The 20,874-nt window shown below is 33.3% G+C and overlaps 1 protein-coding gene across 1 annotated transcript in view; it reads left to right on the top strand.

The window, feature by feature from the left end:
• The window catches only part of Vps8 (vacuolar protein sorting 8), a 45,772-nt gene that overhangs the window by 12,123 nt on the left and 12,775 nt on the right, over nucleotides 1-20,874 (top strand). The window contains exons 5-8 of the mRNA XM_072537167.1: nucleotides 999-1,431; nucleotides 3,872-4,160; nucleotides 9,745-10,094; nucleotides 16,930-17,246. Coding sequence (XP_072393268.1) covers nucleotides 999-1,431; nucleotides 3,872-4,160; nucleotides 9,745-10,094; nucleotides 16,930-17,246 — 1,389 coding nt within the window. The remainder of the gene's footprint in view (nucleotides 1-998; nucleotides 1,432-3,871; nucleotides 4,161-9,744; nucleotides 10,095-16,929; nucleotides 17,247-20,874) is intronic.

Raw genomic sequence — 20,874 nt, 5'->3', positions numbered from 1 at the left:
TGACGGGAAGTGTAGAAGGGTACATAACACTATGTCCGGATGGTAAATGACGGTGCACACATATAGTAGAGGTAGACAACACCAAGTCCAAATGGTGTTGTTTACCTCTGACTGGAAGTGAACTTGGTGTTTATTAAAAAGTCGGTAACTTGCCGTAAAATTGTCTCTGGACATAGTATGGTTTACCTATGTGTAGAGCCAGAAAAGTTATATTCAAAAGTGCAATAATCTAAATTTCGATAAAAATGGACATAGTGTCCTTTACCTCCGGGGTACACATTTATTTTTCTATTGGTTACAAAAAAATGTATGATTTTTTATTATAAGTCTTAATTAATTATTATTAAAATCTTAATTATTAAAATATAAATATATAAGGCTTTTAGCAGATTGTTAATCTATGCATAAGATTTTATTCCTTTATAGGTTTTACTGCACGTAACTAAACCTGTTGCCACTATGTCAGTAAAATATTGCAACGCTGGTTGATTTAATTCAGGAGAACAAAAATGGACGTTCACTTTAGTCTTTAATATTTTAACATAGCACCATCTAATATAACGTAAATCAAACAAACATTTGTATAATAAAATCTATTGAGACAGAAAGAGTGGTGACATCTAGTGATAGTCTCAATTAGAGTCAAACAAATTTATTTATGGCGTTGACTAACTATTCTTTTTTAAACAATGCCAAAGGTAATCTGATTTCACAAAAAAACATAATAATGCGCCTTAAATGAAAAATGATACTGTTATTTTGGTCTTCTGTAAAATCATAATCTTGCCACTTACGAGTTTCTGCTTTTCCGCCGTCGATATATAAAATTGCTTGTATTTTAGTTTAAATGTGTAATTTTACGTCTATCAGAGCAATATTTTGAGTTGAAAGAGCTTTGCGCTTTCTTTATCTTTTTAATTCGACCAATTTGTTCGAGCTGCATACTCATTATACATTACCATTTTAATCATTCTATCTCTAGATGATAATTCTTTTAGGTAATAGTGATATCTGTGCGACCAAAGTTAAAAGTGTACTACAGCCAACAACTACCTCGAATATCAACCTCTCTACCCCTAATATCGTGGCAATTGGTCTCCGTCGGTAAATCATTCCAGCCGGTTCTGGCTTGGGGCAGAGGCAACGAGCTACACTACACCCGGGTCGTTACGCACGGTTACAACAACAACAGGATAACGTTGCTTCCATTACGAAAAATCCAAGTGCCGTACACTATGAACTCTCTGCATTGGTTGGGTACAAGACACTTAGCGATTTTGGACACCAGCGAGAACTTAAGATTGGTCGAAGTGAGGAATCAGCGGGAGCTGGAAATTTTGGAGATATCTAATGCAGGTTTGGTTTACAATTCGGCTCATTTTAAGGCTCTGGCTGTCGGTGGAGGTGTCAGCGAGGCGTTTGCTTTAGCAGGTATGGTTGTTATTTTAATAATCGAATACATATACAATATAATTTACTATTTTTATTGGCAATTCACCACAATTTTATTTTAAAATTTGACGTTTTGGTTTTCACTTTAGAAATTGTTCTTCAAGAACATTCTTAAAAAAAAACTTACAAAGAAGTAAACACTTCTGATGTATGATGGTATATTATTTTATTGAAAATAATTAAAATTTATCCAAAAGGACTACAACTATTCCAAAACTTTTTCGGTCTAGTCGGACCATCATCAATGAAACATTTTAAAAAGTAGTTGAAACTAGCTACTGAACTAGGTTTTTTTGTGGCTTTAACACTAGGTTAAAAACCTTTAAATTAGATGAAAATCATGATTTATTAAGTTGATGTTGACACAAGTTCTCTATATCCAGATAGCTGCTGTCTAGGCCGCCTATGTACTGTCCTCTGGATTTCTTTATGGTCTCAACTCTCTTAATAATCTACTCGGATCTAACTGATCGTTGAAAATCACCTGTGCTTTTTTGTCCATTGTTCTCGAATTCTCTTTTGTTCTGAGTCCCTAAATACTTACCTGAATTGAACATACTTAGGTATATTCAGAGCCTCTCTGATCATATGGTTCTAGACTATTTGTATTTTTTTTTTTCGGTTGGATTTGCAAGTGTGTCCCACCACCCAGTATGTTTGCCATCCTAATCTTTGTATTGAATCTCAGTTTACTCGTTGACTCAGTTGACTTCTAATTATTTTAGCTTTCTTGACCGTTTGTTTCACGTGTTCTGTGAAGGTCAGCTTTTTGTCCAACGTTACGCGTAGATACTTGGCATAGTTCGACTATTCGATTTGCGTATCGAATAGGGATATAACCCCATTTGGTTCGCCTATTCTTTTTTTGTACATGACTGCCTATGTTTTGTCAGGATTGGCAGCTGTCTTCCACTATACACACAAATTTTGTAGTTCGTTAAGTATCCTTTGTAAATGTCTTGTTGTTAGATAGGTTGGTACTGTTAGCAGCTATCGCTGTATCGTCTGCGTACAGAATTAATTAGCAACGGTCTGGGTTCGGTTGCGGTGTCCGTTGTGTATATATATGGCGCCAACACCACTCCCAGTACTACACCAGCCTCCCTACCTCCAGCTTTGGACAGGGTTTACCCTATCGGAGCTCTGAACCTTCTGTCGGTTAGGTTTGACGAGAGAAGACATATCATCGCCTCACTATAACCATATTTATAATTTTTTTTTTCTTTAATATAAAGTTTTTTCTTTAAAAAATGTTTAGTGTTAATTCAGTACTATTTTGTTAATTTTTTAATATAAAAATTTGTTTCACTAGTTTCGCGGTTATCTTTTGTGCCCATTTTTAATTATCACAATATTAGAGAAAAAAATTTAAAAAAATTGTTTATAACAAATTAATAAATGTTTATTGCAAAAAGGGTCAGGCAAATGTTATTCTTATATGCTACCCTAAATTAAAAAAAAAACATTGAAATTGGTTCATTGGAAGTCTTGCATTCAAATTTTGAGCGCCTGAATCTACTTCGCCCACCACTTTTCATGCTAAAAATTTTCATTTAAGGTCTCTACGGTAATCATTATTTTTCATTGTCAAGTAGTAGGGTTGATAGATATACTCACGCAGTTTTAAATGTTAATATTGCATATATTTTATATTTTTAAATGTTTAAAAAATTCTCAGGAACACGAATATCGAAACGGCATTTCAAAATTATAAACAAATTGGAACAATTTTCAAACGCCATTTTGGAAGGGAGTTAATTTGAAATTTTGATTTCTCAATCTTCTTCTTTAAGTTCCATCTTCTATCGAAGGTTCGAAATCATTATGGATATGCGGACTCTGTTGACTGCCGCTCTAAAAAGTTCTGCACTACTGCATCCAAACCATTCCCTTAAGTTTTTAAGGCAGGATATTCTTCGTCTTCCCACATTTCGCTTTCCTCGGATTTTGCCTTTCATAATAAGTTGTAATAATGCGTATTTTTGCCCTCTCGTCATATGTCTCAATGCATTTGTCGAAAATATACATAAAAATAAAAACAGAAAAGGGTCTTATAAAAGTGTATACTCTATCGGCAACAACCACGTTTTTTCAGTTGAAAAAATAGTAACATTTAGTAAACAAATTAAATATCTTAGAAACTATTGATTATATTGATTATTTTTCAACCAATTTTTTTTGCTTTGGTTGTTTTGCTTTTGTTGGTAACATCATGCAAGTTTTCCTGCAAAGTAAATGGTGTGCAAAAATTAGCCATTTTTCATCATTTAAATATAGATCCTGTTATATAAATCATATACTTTCTTGAAAATATTTTTATACCTAAACTGATATAAAAATTTTTCCAACCTGTACAGAATTACAATTTGATTTTATTTGATCAGACTACTATACTGATAACTTAATAACGTATTTTTAGGTGAACGCGCCTGTTACAATAGTTTATCTAGTCGCGGAGATCAACTGTTGGTTTTGGGCACAAGGGCTGTACACATGGTCAAGTTGAGAACCTGGTCCGAAAGGCTCTTCTACCTCAGCGATCAAGGTAGATGGGCGGAAGCGCTGAATTTAGCAACTGCCGAAGGATCGAGCAAAGAAAAATTTGCCATACCGTTGATAAATAAGTATTTGGAGAATATAAATTTGAATCCGATCGATAAGGAGAGTCTTACGGCTGCTATCAACTGTTGCATAAAGTTAGGAAAGATGTAAGTATCCAAAATCGAAGAATAATATTAACTGTTTATCCTGTTTCGTCTTTTTTGTGTTGTAGCATGCTCAAGTATAAAACTGTTTTAATATTCTTATTCTTGTATCGAGAAATTATTAGTGCGTGGTAACTAAAGTCACAAAACTAGATGGAATTGGTGCAAAACCTAACAAACCTTTAGATAAGCATTATCGAAAAAAAATGACTCTCAAAAACATTGAGTATTTTAATTTTATACTGAATTGCGCAACAGGGTCGAACCTGCACGTAGTGTACAGTAGGTACAGCTCACGTGAACTGCAAAATGAAACATTCGAAATCTGCATTAAATAGTATGCGGAAAGATTAAGGTATCTATTATACAAAAACGAATCACTAATAACCTATGTCGCGCCATAACTTAAGAACGACTTAACCGATTTCACTCATCTTTTTTTAAGTTTTCTAATACTATGTGGAAGGTACTTACGGAACGGAAATTTAAGAAATTCAAATTCAAATTCCACGATTCAAATGTCCTGCTGGATTAGATTAGACTTACACACAATCTATTTTATTAGTTTAGGACGACCGTTTTCAGCCACTAAAATTGTCTAGTCATCTTCAGGTCTCCGGACAAGTTAGGGTGAGTTAACCAGTAATTGACCAACAACAAGTAATTGACCAAAGATAACTCTAAAGCTAAAAATAAGATACCTGTAAATCTTAACGTCTATGTAATAGGTTTCCTGTATTGTTTTAACCTTCGGCTAGTAGATGGTGCCGTGATACTACCACTTTATTTAAAAACCGATTTCGTAAGTGTGTATTATATCCCTATAATGTAGATGCTTGGAGTAGAGGCTTGGACACTAAAACAGTTGACCACAAAAAACATCGAAGCTTTCGAGATGTGGTGCTATAGGCGCATTCTCAGAATATCATGGATGGACCGCGTCACTAACAAGCAAGTACTCCAAACTTTAGACAAAAGATGCGAAATTCTAAATGAGATAAAAACTAGAAAGATGGAATACTTGGGGCACATTGTGAGAGGTGAAAAGTACGAACTTTTAAGAAATATCATGCAGGGCAAAATTAAGGGCAAAAGAAGTGTGGGAAGAAGAAAAATATCGTGCTTCGTAATCTACGTGAATGGTTCGGGTGTAGTTCGATTGAACTTTTTAGGCGTGCTGCTAACAAAGTCGCAGTGGCCATGATGATTTCCAATCTCCGCTAGGAGTGGCACGAGAAGAAGAAGAATGTAGATGCTATTGACTTTGGCAAATGCCTGCAAGACCCTTCCAGAATTTTGGGGGAAAACAAGAAAAATAATATAAGTAGAAATAAACCCACTGAATTTAAGATTCCACATTTTCTTTATTTTAAATCACTAATTCCGTTGTAAAGAAGAAAAGAATTTAAACGTGCTGAAATGGGTGAATGGACAGGTGACGAATCAGCAAAGGAGTTGTTTGAAATATGGAGGAAGTTAAAGATGAGATGTAAAGAAACAAAAGAAAGTGAAGTTCTAGATGCAGAAAAAGAAGAGAATAACATTAAAACACCTCAGAAAAATGACACCATTATTATCCATAGCAATGTACTGTTGAACGAAACAACGCCTCCAAGACCATCGATGTCTAGCACTAACGAAAATTTACAGAACCGAAAAATTAGCACTTCCTTCTTGGCCTTTTGGCCAGAATAGTCACCTGAAAAAAAAAACAAGTTTTGAAAAAGGAAACGCTGCCCTAAGCTACTACGTCAAAAAAGTGGCCTAAGTATCATGAAAACAAAGAAACCTTGAAAATAAAAGAATTAAAAGAAAAAGAAGAAAGAGCTATAATAAGAAAAAGAAAAAAGGAAGAAAAGCACAAAAAGCTGTAAATAAAAATATTAAAAATCAGAAAAAAGTTCAGACAAAAACCAAAAAACCTAAAATAGATTATTCCGAAAGCGAGGGAGATGAAGAATGGTCTGAAAGCGGAACAAGTCTTGACGATATATCAGAACATTTCACGAGTGACAACGAAGAGAAACCCTTCGTCAAAATTGCTGAAAAAGCAATGCAAATAAAGGACGGGGAATTTTATTTAGTTAGTTTTCCTGGGAAAAAAATATCACAACTTCGTTTGTACTATTCTAAACGTAGTTAGTCGAGATGAAATAGAAGTTCAAGCTCTTGATCCTGTTGACGAAGATAAGTCAACCTATAAGCATATTGACGGTGATATTAGCATAGTCACTAAAGTTTAACTCCTTGTAGGCTGGAGCAGCCAGCTTGTAGGTACTGAGAATCGTATTAGGTACAAATTTTCCGGTGCAATACCTAGCCAGAAGTAAGTACCTAATATAAAATGTTAACGTATCAAATTGAAGTTTTATTTATATCGTTTGGTATGGGTCAATTACTGGGAAAACATGGTCAAATACTAGGTGTCAAGTGGACAACAACAGGAAGAATACGAATTTATATATGTATATATATATACTATTTTTTTTTTTTAAATTTTTTTAGTTTAACGCTTTTACACGATCTTACATTATAAGTGAACATTTCAGCATTTTTTGTTTTGTGTAGAATAAAAAGTAAAACGACTTACATGAGTTTAATTATGAAAATTTCCTTAATTGGTCAACTACTGGTTAACTCATCCTAAATTAAAATACTAAAACAATTACATATCGTAACTAAAAGAGTTAACTAAAATAGTATAAGGTTTTAAGTATAAGTGCCAGTATTACTTAAGTATAGTGTTGTTAAAATGTCTTCAAACGTTCTGTACGCGCCCTTTTAACAACAATACTTGCACAGGCATGTAAGTACTATTTATATACTTCATAAAACCATACATCAGTAATACGTGAATGTAAAAAATGTACAAAAAACTTTAATTTCGCCTGAGAATAGGGACAATATCACAAATAATCAGTTATAAAAATTTCAAGAAATTTCACTTAATAGTTATTGCAAAATTGAAATTGTTTATCCTTAAAAGCTTTTATCTACAACGTTATTATGCGTAAACTATTGAGTGTACAGGAATTTTGAAAGCAAAATTTAAGACAAAGGATTATATTCTCGAATTAAATCATGTAACGATTAAAAAGTTTATGTTGAATATTGTAAAGTAAGTTTGCAAAAGTACTGTGATTTTAAGCTTATAAATATTTAAATTAACTGAGACACATCATGTAGGAAGTTATTTTTTTTTATTATTCTAAATTTTGACTTTTTATTTCAAAATTTCACCGGTTGTTTAAAAACAGTAGGAAATTTCAAAGCATCATTTGAAAGAATAAAAGTTCAAGTTTTGACAACAAAAACTCAAAACGATTCCTTTAAAAATGAGCTGTCCATGATGCGCCAAATATGGAGGGTATAAAAGCGAAGTGATTTGCACCCTCGAGTGAACCATTTCAAAAACAGAATTCATAATTTCAAATTTATAAAAGTCGCAATATCTTCAGTTCTAATCAACGAAAATTGATGTTTTCTCAATCTCCTCAAGTGGCTCTCATCTCTTCACAGGAGAGAGGTGAACTTGTGACGTTCGTAGGGATGATTAGTGCAGATAGTGGGGCAGTACCACCAGTCTTTGTGTATCCTAGAATTAGAAGCCCTGAAGAATATTTAGGCGACGAATACCCAACATCTGCCATGGCGTTAGGGAATAAGAAAGGATGGATGATGTCTGACCTTTTCTGAAAAGTACTAAAACACTTTGCGAATTCTGTTAAATGTTCTCTGGAAAGCAAGGTACTTCTGCTCTTGGACAACCACGAATCCCACATATCTGTAGAAGCCATTAAATTGTGTCGAGAAAAGGGGATCGTTTTACTATCTTTTTCACCTCATACGACACATAGAACTCAGCCACTAGTTGTTGCCGTATTTGGACCGTTTAAGTCCTATTTAGCTACAGCTCAGCATGACTGGCTACTTTCAAATCCTGCAAAAACCCTTACAATTCGACATGTGGCGGGTTTGGCTAAGAAGGCATATGAATGTGCATTCACAATTAAAAATATAACCAGCTAGTTTAAAAATACTGGTCTGTGACCAATAAATCGACTTGTATTCACTGATACAGATTTTATGCCAAGCAAGGTAACTGATAAAGCATTCATGGAAAACAAAGACGTTAGTTCTATTGATACCATACAAAGTGAATTAAACACCGAAACAATTCCGCAAATTCCTTCTACATCAAGCTGTGTAGTAGAAAAAATTATTAATAAAACACCTCCAGGCTCGCCTCAAGTTCTTCCCACATCGACTAACATACTGAGTCAAATTAGACCATATCCAAAGAAACAACTTGAAGAAAAAACAAATAAATAAGAGAAAAGCACACTCAACAATATATACAGATACGCCGGAATACGAAAAAAGACAAAGTTTAGATGCAGAGAGAAAAAGGAAACTAAGTTTAAAACAGAATAAGGCATCAGTAAAAAAAGATTTGATTACAGTGGGTAGGAAAAGAAATATTTCTATGTCAAGCGAGTCTAACACTGACGTAGTTTTGCAAAATTTTTATGTAGGTCAAATAACTTCTTTCCAAGATAAGGATTACGAGGTCAAATTTCTGCGCCGCAAAAATAATACAAACAGCTTCTTGTTTCCCATTGTCATTGCAGTAGTAGCAAAAAAATATATTGCAGCTATTTTGCCTTTTTCCTCCACTCATGGAACTGCAAGAACATCAAGTATTTACAAATTTAATGTTAACTTTTCTGGTTTAAACGTAAGATAAAATCCATGTTTAATTAAGTTTATAGCTAGGTACTTTTCTTTTATTCATATTCACTTTTATTGTATTTTGATATATAGCCGAATGTGCCCCTTCATATGGCCGAAACTACCCCCGATGTGGGGTAGTTTCGGCCAATTGTTAAAAAAATTTAAAAATACAAAAATATGAGCCAACTTTATGTCTAGATTTTTTTTTCTCTTTTAAAACAAGTTCCTAATAAGTTACAGTTTCATCAAAAAATATTGTTTTCTGAATTATGTAACCAGTTTTTTCAAATTTGGCTTCTCAAGGCCAATATGCCGAATATGGACCACTTTCCCCTATACACGCCTTCCTAACAACAACCCTTTTTCAGTAATCATTTTAAATTTTACTTTTCCGGAGACCTGAAGATGACCAGATAATTGTAAGTGTCGGTAATTTATTTCTACAACTTTGTTTAAAATGGACTCACACGTGCAACCAATTCATTATTTTAACAAAAATAATAACTTTACAAACTCTCATTTTAAAGGATTTTCTATGCTTTTCGGTCAAATTATTTCACTTTTCGCTATAATTTACTGGTCTTCACCTTTAGTATTTAATATCAAATATCGATCTTACATTATGCATATAATGTTTATAAGTAAAAAATGACGTTTAATCTATTGCATATTTTTTTATTACCTATTGTTATTACCAAATTTATCAAAAGCAGTTGATCGATACCTGTATCAAAGAATGTCAAGAAAAAGGCTTTTATTTTGCCAATTTCTGTGATCTAAAAGTTGTACTTTTTGTACAACTGTAACAGTTGTATCCGTTTGTTTTTATTATGAAAAATTATAATGATTTTAGTGATATCTTATGCAACGAACTATACGAAGCTATCTCCACCGACCAAAGTAAAAAAGACTGGTACTACACACTGTTAACCGATCAGATCTGTTCCGGATCTCTGACGGTTCTATCTCCGCTTATAGCTCAACAATTAGTAAGGTATTTAGAAGAAAGAGACTGCGAAACGTTAGAAAATGTGCTATTATCTTTAGATATATCGTGCTTAGATTTACATCAGGTTTTGAAGATTTGTAAGAAGTTGAAGATGTATAACGCTTGGATCCACATCACAACTGGTACTCTCAAGGATTACACCAGCCCGTTGACTGAATTTCTTTGTGATTTTACTCCTGATAATCATAAATTAGGTAAGAGTTTTTTTTTAGTAATTTATAAAGACGTTGATGACCTTAAAATTTCATTATTAACACTACTACTTACCACTTAACGACTGCGTGGGAAATCTATTATGAATAGAATATATAGGATTGGGTTTAGGTATCTCCTTGTGGAACTACGGAATTGATAACATGTAGTTTAATACATTTATTTTCATATTTTACCCTAAGGTATCGTTTTAAGTAGAATTTTATAATCAACTAAGTACATTTTAAGGTTTAATATTGTCTCCTTTCTACCACATAAGTAGCGGGCCAGACGTTGGAACTAGCCAAGTATGTAAACTTATGTGATTAAATAATACTTTGTCGAAACAACTTTTTAAGTCGAAATGGTAATAATATTGCTTAATGAATTTAAGGGTACTTTATTTTATGTTGTACTGTTACAAAAGATATTTATTTTACTCCAGTCGTCAGACGAAAATGCCACCGAACCTCTAAAAATCATACGAACAAGCTGAATTTTGCCTAGCATATTAATTTTGGTACCCCAAAAAAGATAAAAAAAAAGTTTACTACTTTTACATCCGGGCTTCCCCCTAAAACCCCACTCGCAGGGGGGTAAAAACGCAAAAAAAATCGATTTACCAAGAATCTGTACACCGTAGAAAAAATGTCAAATAAAAAATGTAGCCGAGATAATTTTAAACAAAAATGTTTATAAGCATTTTTTGTGTAGAATGAGCCGTTCAAGAACATTTAAATAATCAATTAAATGTGTGGATCGGCAATAAGGGTACCATTACATAGCCACCAAATAGTCCCGACTTAACACCAAGTGATAGCTTTTTATGGGGGTTTTTAAAAGAAAAAGTGTATTTTGATTCAAATACAAATATTAACACTATCACGGCAAAAGTTCTCGCGGAAATTGAAAATTTAAATGGTCATAATAACACAATATCTGACGCATTAGAAAATTTTAGACGAAGATATTACTTGTGAATTGATAACAATGAAGGGCACTTTGAGCATCTATTGTAATCTTAAATGTAGTATTGTATCTTAAATGTAGTATTGTAAGTCATTAATTTTGTTGACTTTCTAAATATATTTTTTTCTTATCTTAGTATAGTATAGTAGTACCATACACCATCAGAACAAAACTAATGCTACACTATGTTATATATTTGTAATCAGGAAATGCAGGGCTACTCAAAACTATAAAAAAAATACAGGGTGTCCCATTTGAAATATTGAAGATGCATTTTATTGGGCACTCCCTGTATACAAAATTTGGTCTGTTGCTACACTGTTGGTCGGTAGAGATAAAATAATACAACTTTTATTTGAAAATTTTTTTGTATTTCCGAAATTAAGGAAAATAAGTGGGGGTTCAAAATATAATGAGAAACCCTGTACCTACTGTTAGGTACGGTCTCCAATAATAGAGTCTGGTGCCGCTGGGATAACTATCTCACGCCAGAATCGTGAGAGGTCTCTGAATGTCGCTTCAATCCAACTTTTTATAGCAAACAGAGCTGCCAAATTTCAACGGTTTGTAACTAACTTCAATGTTCCAAAGGTGGGTTCTAATAAACAACTTTTTCTATACATTTACGAAGAAACTGCATAATAGTAAAACAATAAAACTAAATGATTTATTGCCCTTTTACGAGTTCCGAGAACAAATAAACATTCTTGACCCCGTTCTAGGTGGACCAAAAACTTGTTTTTGTAAAGAATTAGCGAAGCTAGGAAAAAACATTTATGACTAGTTATCGTAAAAATGATAATTTTTATATTGAGAAGAAGAGAATTGGCGGTAACATAATATCAAAGCGTGTTTAGATACCAAATGAAACAACCTGTTTTAGCGGCGTCTCAACGGAAATCAGACGAGACAAAAAACTCGTTTTATTTGAGCTAATATATATCGAAAATAAATAGAATATATTTTCATATTTTATTAATAATTGTAACAAAAATAATGAGGGATTATTGGTGATATGTTAAGACTTTAAGAGGTTGATTAGATGGCTTTGATAGAAATTAGAGTTTAGATATATGAATGCATAATATAGTTTATTCAACATATTACATATTACATTTATATGCTGCTAGAAGCCTAATTTTGAATCAAGCTAAATGCCCAAGAATTACATATATCCTTTGGTTTTAATTTCTTTGTTGTGGATTTGTGAACTACATACATACCGTTTTGTCTAAATTTATTAATAGGTGATTATTTTGACACCACATCACAAAATCTGATATAATGTGCTCTACATTGACAGATTCTCTGCCACGACTATTATCGTGGTATCGTCTGCGTACAAAAACACCCTTCCGTATTTTATGTAGTAGGGAAGATCGTTGATGTACAAAAGGAAGAGTAACGGGCCCAGCACTTCACCTTGTAAGTCGCCTAGGTTGGTGTTAAAACAATCAAAATAGTCGTTATCGATATTAATTCTAATCAGTCTGTTATACATAAATGATAGCAACCAATACTGAATCGAGCCTCTGATGCCCATTGCCTCTAGCTTTTGAACGAGGAATTAAGGATTCAGTGTATCAAATGCTTGAGTTAAGTTGAAGAAAAAGTAAATTATCCATTTATTTTTGTTTAAATTCTCATGTATGAATTGTAGTAGTTCAACCGATGCTATTTTCGGGGAAAGGCGTTTCTATTGAATAGTCTTGACTAAAGCCATGTCGACGGGGAGTTATTATGTCGAAGCGTTTCAGATATTCAGTAAGTTGATTTTAAACAATTGTTTCCATGATTTTAGAGAAACAGTTAAGTAAACATCATTCTGTAATTTTTTACACTACACGGTTTATCCTTTTTTTAAAAATGGGAACCACCTTAGATATTTTTAATCTAGGGAGCTCGCCTGTTGGTACTGATGTGTTTGTAATGGTTGCAAGATCCGCATAAATATTGCAGGAGCATTCTTTCAACAGGATAGCTGGTATATTATCAATTCCAGTTTAATGTTAATTTTTTAAATTGTGTAATTATTTCTCTTATATCATACTCGGGAACTGGTTTGAAATACATTGAACTACCATATTTAACGATGTGTTTACTGCATGAGTTTGCGGGCAAATTAAGCGAATTTATTTTTTCTACTATGGAATTGGTAAAGTACTAGCCTAAAAGGTTAGCCACCCCTTTATTGTAAGAAATTATATTCCTTCATGTTTCAAACATAGAGATTTGGGTTTCTATTCTTGTTAACGAGACTCCAGGATGCTTTAGATTTATTACTTATTACTTTAACAAAAATGAGTTATGAATAATGCCTGCATTATAATTTTTCTGTTTCATTACAATTTGTCTATCTATCTTTTTGGAAGCATAGCCTTCTTAACGCGAGCTGCGCATGGAGCGGTGCACCGAGGTGGATAGCAGAGAGGTGTAAAAAAATAAATAATAAATAAATAAAAGAGAATCATTCTCTCTCCTGTTGCCGACCAGAATGTAGCTTCGACTATTTTTTAAATAATTTTAAACTGTTTGTCCTTGTTTAGTGTAGTGTTATGTACAATTTTGTTTATGATATTCTGCGATCGTTAGATAGCCCAAAATTGACGAAATGCCCCTGAAGATGCTCTAGGAAGCGAAAGTACTTGGGCAAGATTTAATTAATAAACTGTGCTCGATATCTGCCTTTATTTTATCAAAGTTCATTTATTCGAGCATTCAACCTTATATCAATTTAAAAAAATAAAACCGACAATAAGGACTGCGACCTAGCGACATAGCGACATTACGTGGAGTAGTAAATGCAGACCCATGCGTGTGTATTAATAAAATAAAATTGGAACCGAATTAAACCGAATCGATTGAAATCGAATGGAATCAATTGAAATCGAATCGATTGGATTTGAATCGAATCGATTGGATTTAAATCGAATCGATTGGGATCGAATCGATTGGTATCAAATCAAATTGGAATCGTATCGATTAGAATCGAAACAAATAAATTAAATTAAAAACCATCGCTTCCTGCGCAGACGTAAGAAAGCTACGATTCCCCTTCTCGGTCACTCCCGTGTACCACATCTCGTTTTTATTTTTGTATTTTTCATCAAGTTGTGGATCATTAATTTGTTTACGTAACCAGTCTACATTTCTTAGATCTTCTAATTCAGCTTTTAAATGATTTGAGAAATTTTATTGTTTTCAGATTTAAATTTCATTGTCAAACATTACATTTACATCATCTATATACTAGTATGTTTTGCTTGTGTTTAGTGTATGTATATTTAAATTCATTTATTTCATTTTTATTAAAAACTCTCATTATTGTATTTGAACTATTTTTGTCATCGATTTCATCATTTTTTGCTGGCCAGCATATTAGTTGGGCCGAATGATCAGATATTCCTATATGATCAACCACTGCTTTGGTTTGACTTATATTTGTTACCATATATTCAACCCCGCTATACGTTATTCTATTACCATAACAGGCTATCCTTGTAGGTTCGTTATATATGAGTTTTAAATTGATCATGTTAAATAAGTCAAAAAGTTGTTTTTTAGCAGTGGTTGATTTTAGGAAATCAATATTAAGATTCTCATTTAATATAACATTACTGTATTTTGTCATTAAATAATCTGGTGCTTGGTATAATTTATGAAAGAATATATTGATAATAGCTGATGATGATGAGCTGCGGTATAAAGAAATAATGCAAGTGGTTTTTTTTTACTTCTACCGCGAAATACTCAAAATGAAAATCTGTCGACAGATCACCAAGATTCAATAAATTCTTACATACTAAAGCTGAGGAATTTCTACTCATACATATAGTCGAACCACCATGTTCAGCCTCCTGCCTGCCATAGCACAAGATCAACTGATAACCTTCCATCCACACATTTTGAATTTCTGATTTGCACATCTAATGTTCTGTTATACAGATAAAAGTTTGATTACTTTTTGACAATAGTAGTTCAATTATATTAATTTTATTTGCAAAACTTTGTATATTGACATGTATCAATTTCAAGCATTTCGCTTGACCAATTACATTTACAACTACCTTATATTGTGGATCTTCACCATTTAAACTTCAAACGTTTTGCGCAAACACAATATCGGGCGTAAAAAAATTGTTAACATTTACTGTTTGTTTTTTGGTTGTTGTTTCCTATCTGAGACTTCGTAGCAGGATCTGTCGTCTCGGGTAGCATCCTCTTCCGCGCAAAAAAACAATAGCACCTTTGGGCCAGGTTTCTCGCGTCCACGCCCCTTTGAGCCACTGGCGGTCTACAGTTGCCATCATAGAGGAATAGATATCTGGTCTTCTATATGGATGAAGCAAGGAATTTTCGAAGATCTTGAGGTTGCGTACCTGGTTTTAATCTGGTAACATGTAATTGAACCAATCTAGGAATAGTTTGTGTTGCGAGGTGAAAGATATGAATTACTCCAAATCATATTGGAAGTGCAGGACAAAAGATCAGTTGGAAGACGCCAGAACTCGTGGCTGAAAGACCTGAGTAGATGGTTTGACCGCTCATCCACAGAAATCTTTCGTGCAGCAGTTTCCAAAGTTACAGTTGTCATTTGGATCACCAACCTTCGAAAGGAGACGGTGCAATAAGAAGAAGAAGGAATAGTCTCCAACTCGCATGTTCACTCAGTATTACCCATCAAGAATCTTCTTTTTTTCTTTTTTATAACTTCTGTCCATCCGTCACCTCTGTTATTCCTTCCATTTTCTGTTGCAGTGTGTTTTAGTTGTTGCACGTTTCTCATGGTTATATGTGAGTTTGAATCCAACATGGCAACACCAACTTGTTGAGATGTGATGCGTTTAGCTTTAGTTTGCTTATTGTTTATATTGTCATTTTTGACAAAAACCCTAACTTCATTTGAATGTGTTACCTTGTCACTGACACTACTGTCATTTACATTATTTAAGCCCACGGTTCGTAGACTTACTACGGTTGCCTCTTCCGCCTAACCAATGAACATTAAGCCCGAAACTGTACTCTCGTGACGTAATTCTTCCCCTTCAATCAATCAACACTGCAATCGACTTGCCCTCTACATTCAGTTTCAATCGCGAATAAATGGGTTTTGTATTCTTGTGTACTCTGGTGACGTAACTCAAGAATCTCCACCCCAGTCGGAAGAGGCAACCGTAGTAAGTCTACGAACCGTGATTTAAGCCGACAGATTTGACATTTGCCTTACTTTGTGGTTGAACAGCTGATTCATGGCCCTTTGATGTTATTATGTCTTGATACAAGATGAGTGGAGTGGAGCGAGCATTTACATTGTTGTCTTTAACGTTGTTTTTTTTCCTGGAATGTATTTTCCCTTATAATTCACGAATTATGAAGTTCATATGATTCAGCATAATCTTAAAATATTCAATTTCATTTTTCAGCCTGTTCCGAATGTCCTAGTCAATAGTAACTAATGTTTCACCAACCTCAATGTCTATGTTTGGGTTTGAAGTGCAGCAAATTATATCTTCGTCGATGATTATAACATTTTTCAGCCTCTTAGCATAGCTGGGACGAGCTATTTGTGTACACTTACTACATTTTCAACCACTTAAAACCTTTTTACCACAATAACTGAAGTTACTCGGTACGTCTTTTTTATTTGACGCCATTTGGATATGTTTTTGTTTTTATATAAAATCAAATATAAAGAAAATAAAAAATAAAAATTCTCCGATGTTGAAAAATATGACAAGTGACATATAATTCCATAGTAAACTTGTTCCTATTGAAGAAATTAGGTCAGCCCCATATCTGCTAGTAATTTGTCTTACAAATAATAGTAACAGGATACTTAATGTTGTTTTATGATTGATTTTATTTTAGGCAATATTTTACTAGTCTACGTTTCGTCTTGTTTAGCCGGTCTCGGCTATCCAAGCGGGAACATACCAGACAATGAAGCTGCTAGAGTAAAATTCGATGTACTAAGGTGCCTAGAGACGACTCATTCTATTAAATGCAATACCGACGAACCTATTTATCCGTATTTGAGAGCCTTATTGAAATATAATACGAGGGATTGTTTAAATGTCGTCGAATTGGCGTTTTCTCAACCAGAATTTTCCGGAGAAATGGGCCTTTTACAGAGACAAAGGCTGGTTCAGATTTTAATGCAGATTGTTAAACCTGGAGATTTTTCTGTAAGTATTTTTGAATTGTTTTTTGCGATATCTACTAGTTTTAATGGGAAACAACCATAGTTTTAATTGAAAAGGTGTTTTATTTTGACGTTCAATTTCTTTTAAGGACATTGTTCTCAAAAAAAATGTATGATGTTAAAAAATCGTTCCACAAGCTTTTATTTGTACAAAAAAAACGCCCAAGAGGAGTAACATTAATATTTTTAAGGGGAAAAATGCAGCGTGAGTCATTTAAAAGCTAAATAAAAGCCTATGTGTTAGAGAGAGATAAAGAAGGTTAAATTTCTCCATATTTAGGGATTTTTTTCTATTTAGCCTTCTAGACATAAGCCTAGCTAGATTTTCTTAATCGGAAACCTTCGTGCTAATTTCTGCCGGTATATTTCAATCGATTTTTGTATGGTGACAAACATTTTCACAAGTCTTTTATGTTAGATATTTCATACCCAAGGAGAGCTATATAAATATTTTCCCTAGTTTTAGGGAAAAATAAACCGCGAGTCATTCTAAACCCTCATAAGAGCATATGTGTTAGAGCAAAATGAAGATAATCAAAGACGGCTAAATTTTTTCAGTTTCTGACTTATCGCCTGAACTTTAAATCTACCTAACAATATATATATATATATATATATATATATATATATATATATATATATATATATATATATATATATATATATATAGATCAGCAAAATATTGATAAGTTTACCGATCTTTCAAACTATTCAATGAACTTGTCTCACTATACACTAGTGAATCGCAACAATTTATATTGTTACGGGGGCAAATTTTATGGGAATTATCTTACTTTTTCACTTATTTACATGGGCGAAGCATACACAATAAAAATGACCCCGGTAAGAATTTACTGCTGACATTTTACATGGTTGCCGCTACGTTACATGTGTGTTGTCTAGTCAAAAGGTTACTTTTCAACGTTGTCGTTGGTGATCGTTCAGCCCTTTGCGTTGCATTTTCTCTCGTGAAATAAAGTCGTTGTGCATTGACCAGCTGAACAGCTAAATAACCACGGTGGCATGACGTTTGTGTATGGAAAATGAAGAGATTCTCCAAACGGCCTCATTGTCATATCTTCCCATCTGATGTGTAGGAACTGCATCATTATTATTTGAGCCCCAATTCCAAATACAGTTAGCTCGTTATTTCAATCTATCAATACTGATATTTATTTTGTTAATCATCGCTTCCTTTGTTAGTATGGGCGCCATCTATTAGTTATATTGCGATTTAGAATGACGGAAAACAGAAAAACTCTTTTTACGTCTTTCTATACAATTTTTTGAAAATTATTTTTTAGACAAACCTTGTCCTGATAATAGCAAACACAACAAAAAAAGAATTATCTAATTCGGTGCAGTCATTCTGAAGTTATGCGCTTACAAACATTTCCTCGATTCATTTTTATTTATTTAGAATCCAAGAAGAGCTAATTAATTATTTTTCCCTAGATTTAGGGAAAAATGAACCGCGCGTCATTCTGAAGCTTCATAAGAGCACATGTGCTAGAAAGAAATGAACATAATCAGAGATGGCTAAATTTCTCTAGATATAGGGAATTTTTTCTTTTTTATTTAGGTTTAAGTTTTCTATTTTTTTTTGTATTTATGATTTTGGAAATTTTTTTTTATTTAGCCATTCCGTTAAATGAATTTCTGGCGAAATAATTTATCCATATTTAACAACTTTATCGAAATAGAATCCAAGAGACTATTAGAATGTTCAATTTGACTATTTTTTACAGAAATGGGTCTTTTATGGAGGTAAATGTTTATTCAAATTTTTCAAGGATATTTGAATCCTTTTTTGCAACTTGGGAAAAGTTTTTCACAAATCCTTTTAATTTATTTATGTTATACAAAAAACTGGTCAAAAAGAACTAAATATTTTTTAACTAGATTGAAGGAAATATTGACTACCAGTCATTCGGAAGCCCACATAAGAGCTTATTATTAGAGATAATTAGAGATATATAGATAAGGCTAAATTTCTCCAGATTTAGGGAAATATTTTCTTTTCTATTTAGCCTTCTGTCCGTTAGCCTAGATATATTTTCTTAATCGAAAGGTTCTGATTAACATCTTTTAGTATATTTCAATCGTTTTTTGCAATATTCACAAACTACAAACCTTTTTATAAAAGTTTTTTATTTGGTTATTCGTACAAAGAAAAGCAACCGAGAAGGGTTAAGTAATTGTTTTCCTTAGAATCAGGGAAAAATTGACAGCGATAAGTTTGGAAACTACTTAAAAACCCATGTGTTAAAGGGGAGAGAATAAAGTTCTCCTTGGGGAAATTTTATTAAAAAAAAATTTTATGAAAAAATTTTCATCTCTTACTATCTGTTACTTTTATTTTCTATATATTGTCAGTACTATATATTCCGTCTCATCTGATGAATTCCGTCAAATACAACCCGTCTTCTAAATGTGCCTATTTTCTAGAGATGTTGGCTAATCGTACTGTTGCTTTTTGTTTGAGACATAAGTTTGGGATCAGTCTTATCTCCTTACCATCCAGTCCTGATGTTTATAGGATATCGATTAGTTTCTAATGTGGGACTTTATCAAATGCCTTCTCGAAATCAATGAAACAGGCATACACATCTCAGTTGACATCCGTGGCTCTCTGTATTAGAACTTGCAAACTAAAAAGTGCTTCCCTCGTTCCGAGTCCTGCTCTGAATCCAAATTAAACTTCAATCAGGTATTCTTCTAATTTGTTGTATATGAACCTATTTATCTGCATTTGTGAACTTTATTAAAATATCACACAAGGTACTGATCTAACTGTGATTGAATTCGCATTTTCCCAATCAGAATTTTTCAGAGAAATCGTTTTTTGTGATACTGACAAACCTTTTTACAAGTTTTTTTTTATTTGTTTATGTTGTATATGTACCCAAGAAGAGCTAAATAATTATTTTTATTTAGATTTAGAGAAAAATTAAGTGCGAGTCATCAAAACGTTCATAAGAGCAGACGTCTTAGAGAGAGATACACCTAGTCAGAAAAGGCTAAATTTTTCCTGATTTGGGGAAATCTTACTGTTTGATTAGGATGTATTGAAATCTCTGAAATAATTGAATGGAGTATGTATGTAATTGCAAATAAAAGAAAAAACTTGGAGCAACTCATAACTATTACCAATTCGTCAAAAAACTCACTTACCTTTGTTGAAATGTGTTAATTGGCAGTTAGCAACAGCAGCATATAAGATCGGCGGCCGACGTGACGATGCAGAAGGGCTCGGTGTGGTACCACGGCGAGAAGAAGTCATCGTGAACGCGAAACTGTAGCTCTGACCATCTCGAATACTTGAGCTCCTGGTGCCTGGTTCTGGGCTTAGGGATGGACCAACCCTATTACGTAGGTGGCCGAGGGATATTTTGGACGAAAGACTTAAAATAGATAGATTAGATTAAATTAGATTTTAATGATTTAACTCAAGCCTTTTGTATACAGTAGTGTATACATCCCATTATTGCAACCTCAAGAAGTTATTGAGATCTTTTGAAAATGTTTTATTTTAAGTGTTCGGGGTTTCCTGAACACGTGTGATGATTTTAGGCACGTGGCGTTCTCCCAACAATATGGGTTAGCCAGCT

Source organism: Diabrotica undecimpunctata, chromosome 7, assembly GCF_040954645.1.
Source record: "Diabrotica undecimpunctata isolate CICGRU chromosome 7, icDiaUnde3, whole genome shotgun sequence".
Classification (NCBI taxonomy): Eukaryota; Metazoa; Arthropoda; class Insecta; order Coleoptera; family Chrysomelidae; genus Diabrotica; species Diabrotica undecimpunctata.
Note: the sequence above shows the minus strand (reverse complement) of the source record. Positions and strands in the feature narration are given on the sequence as shown.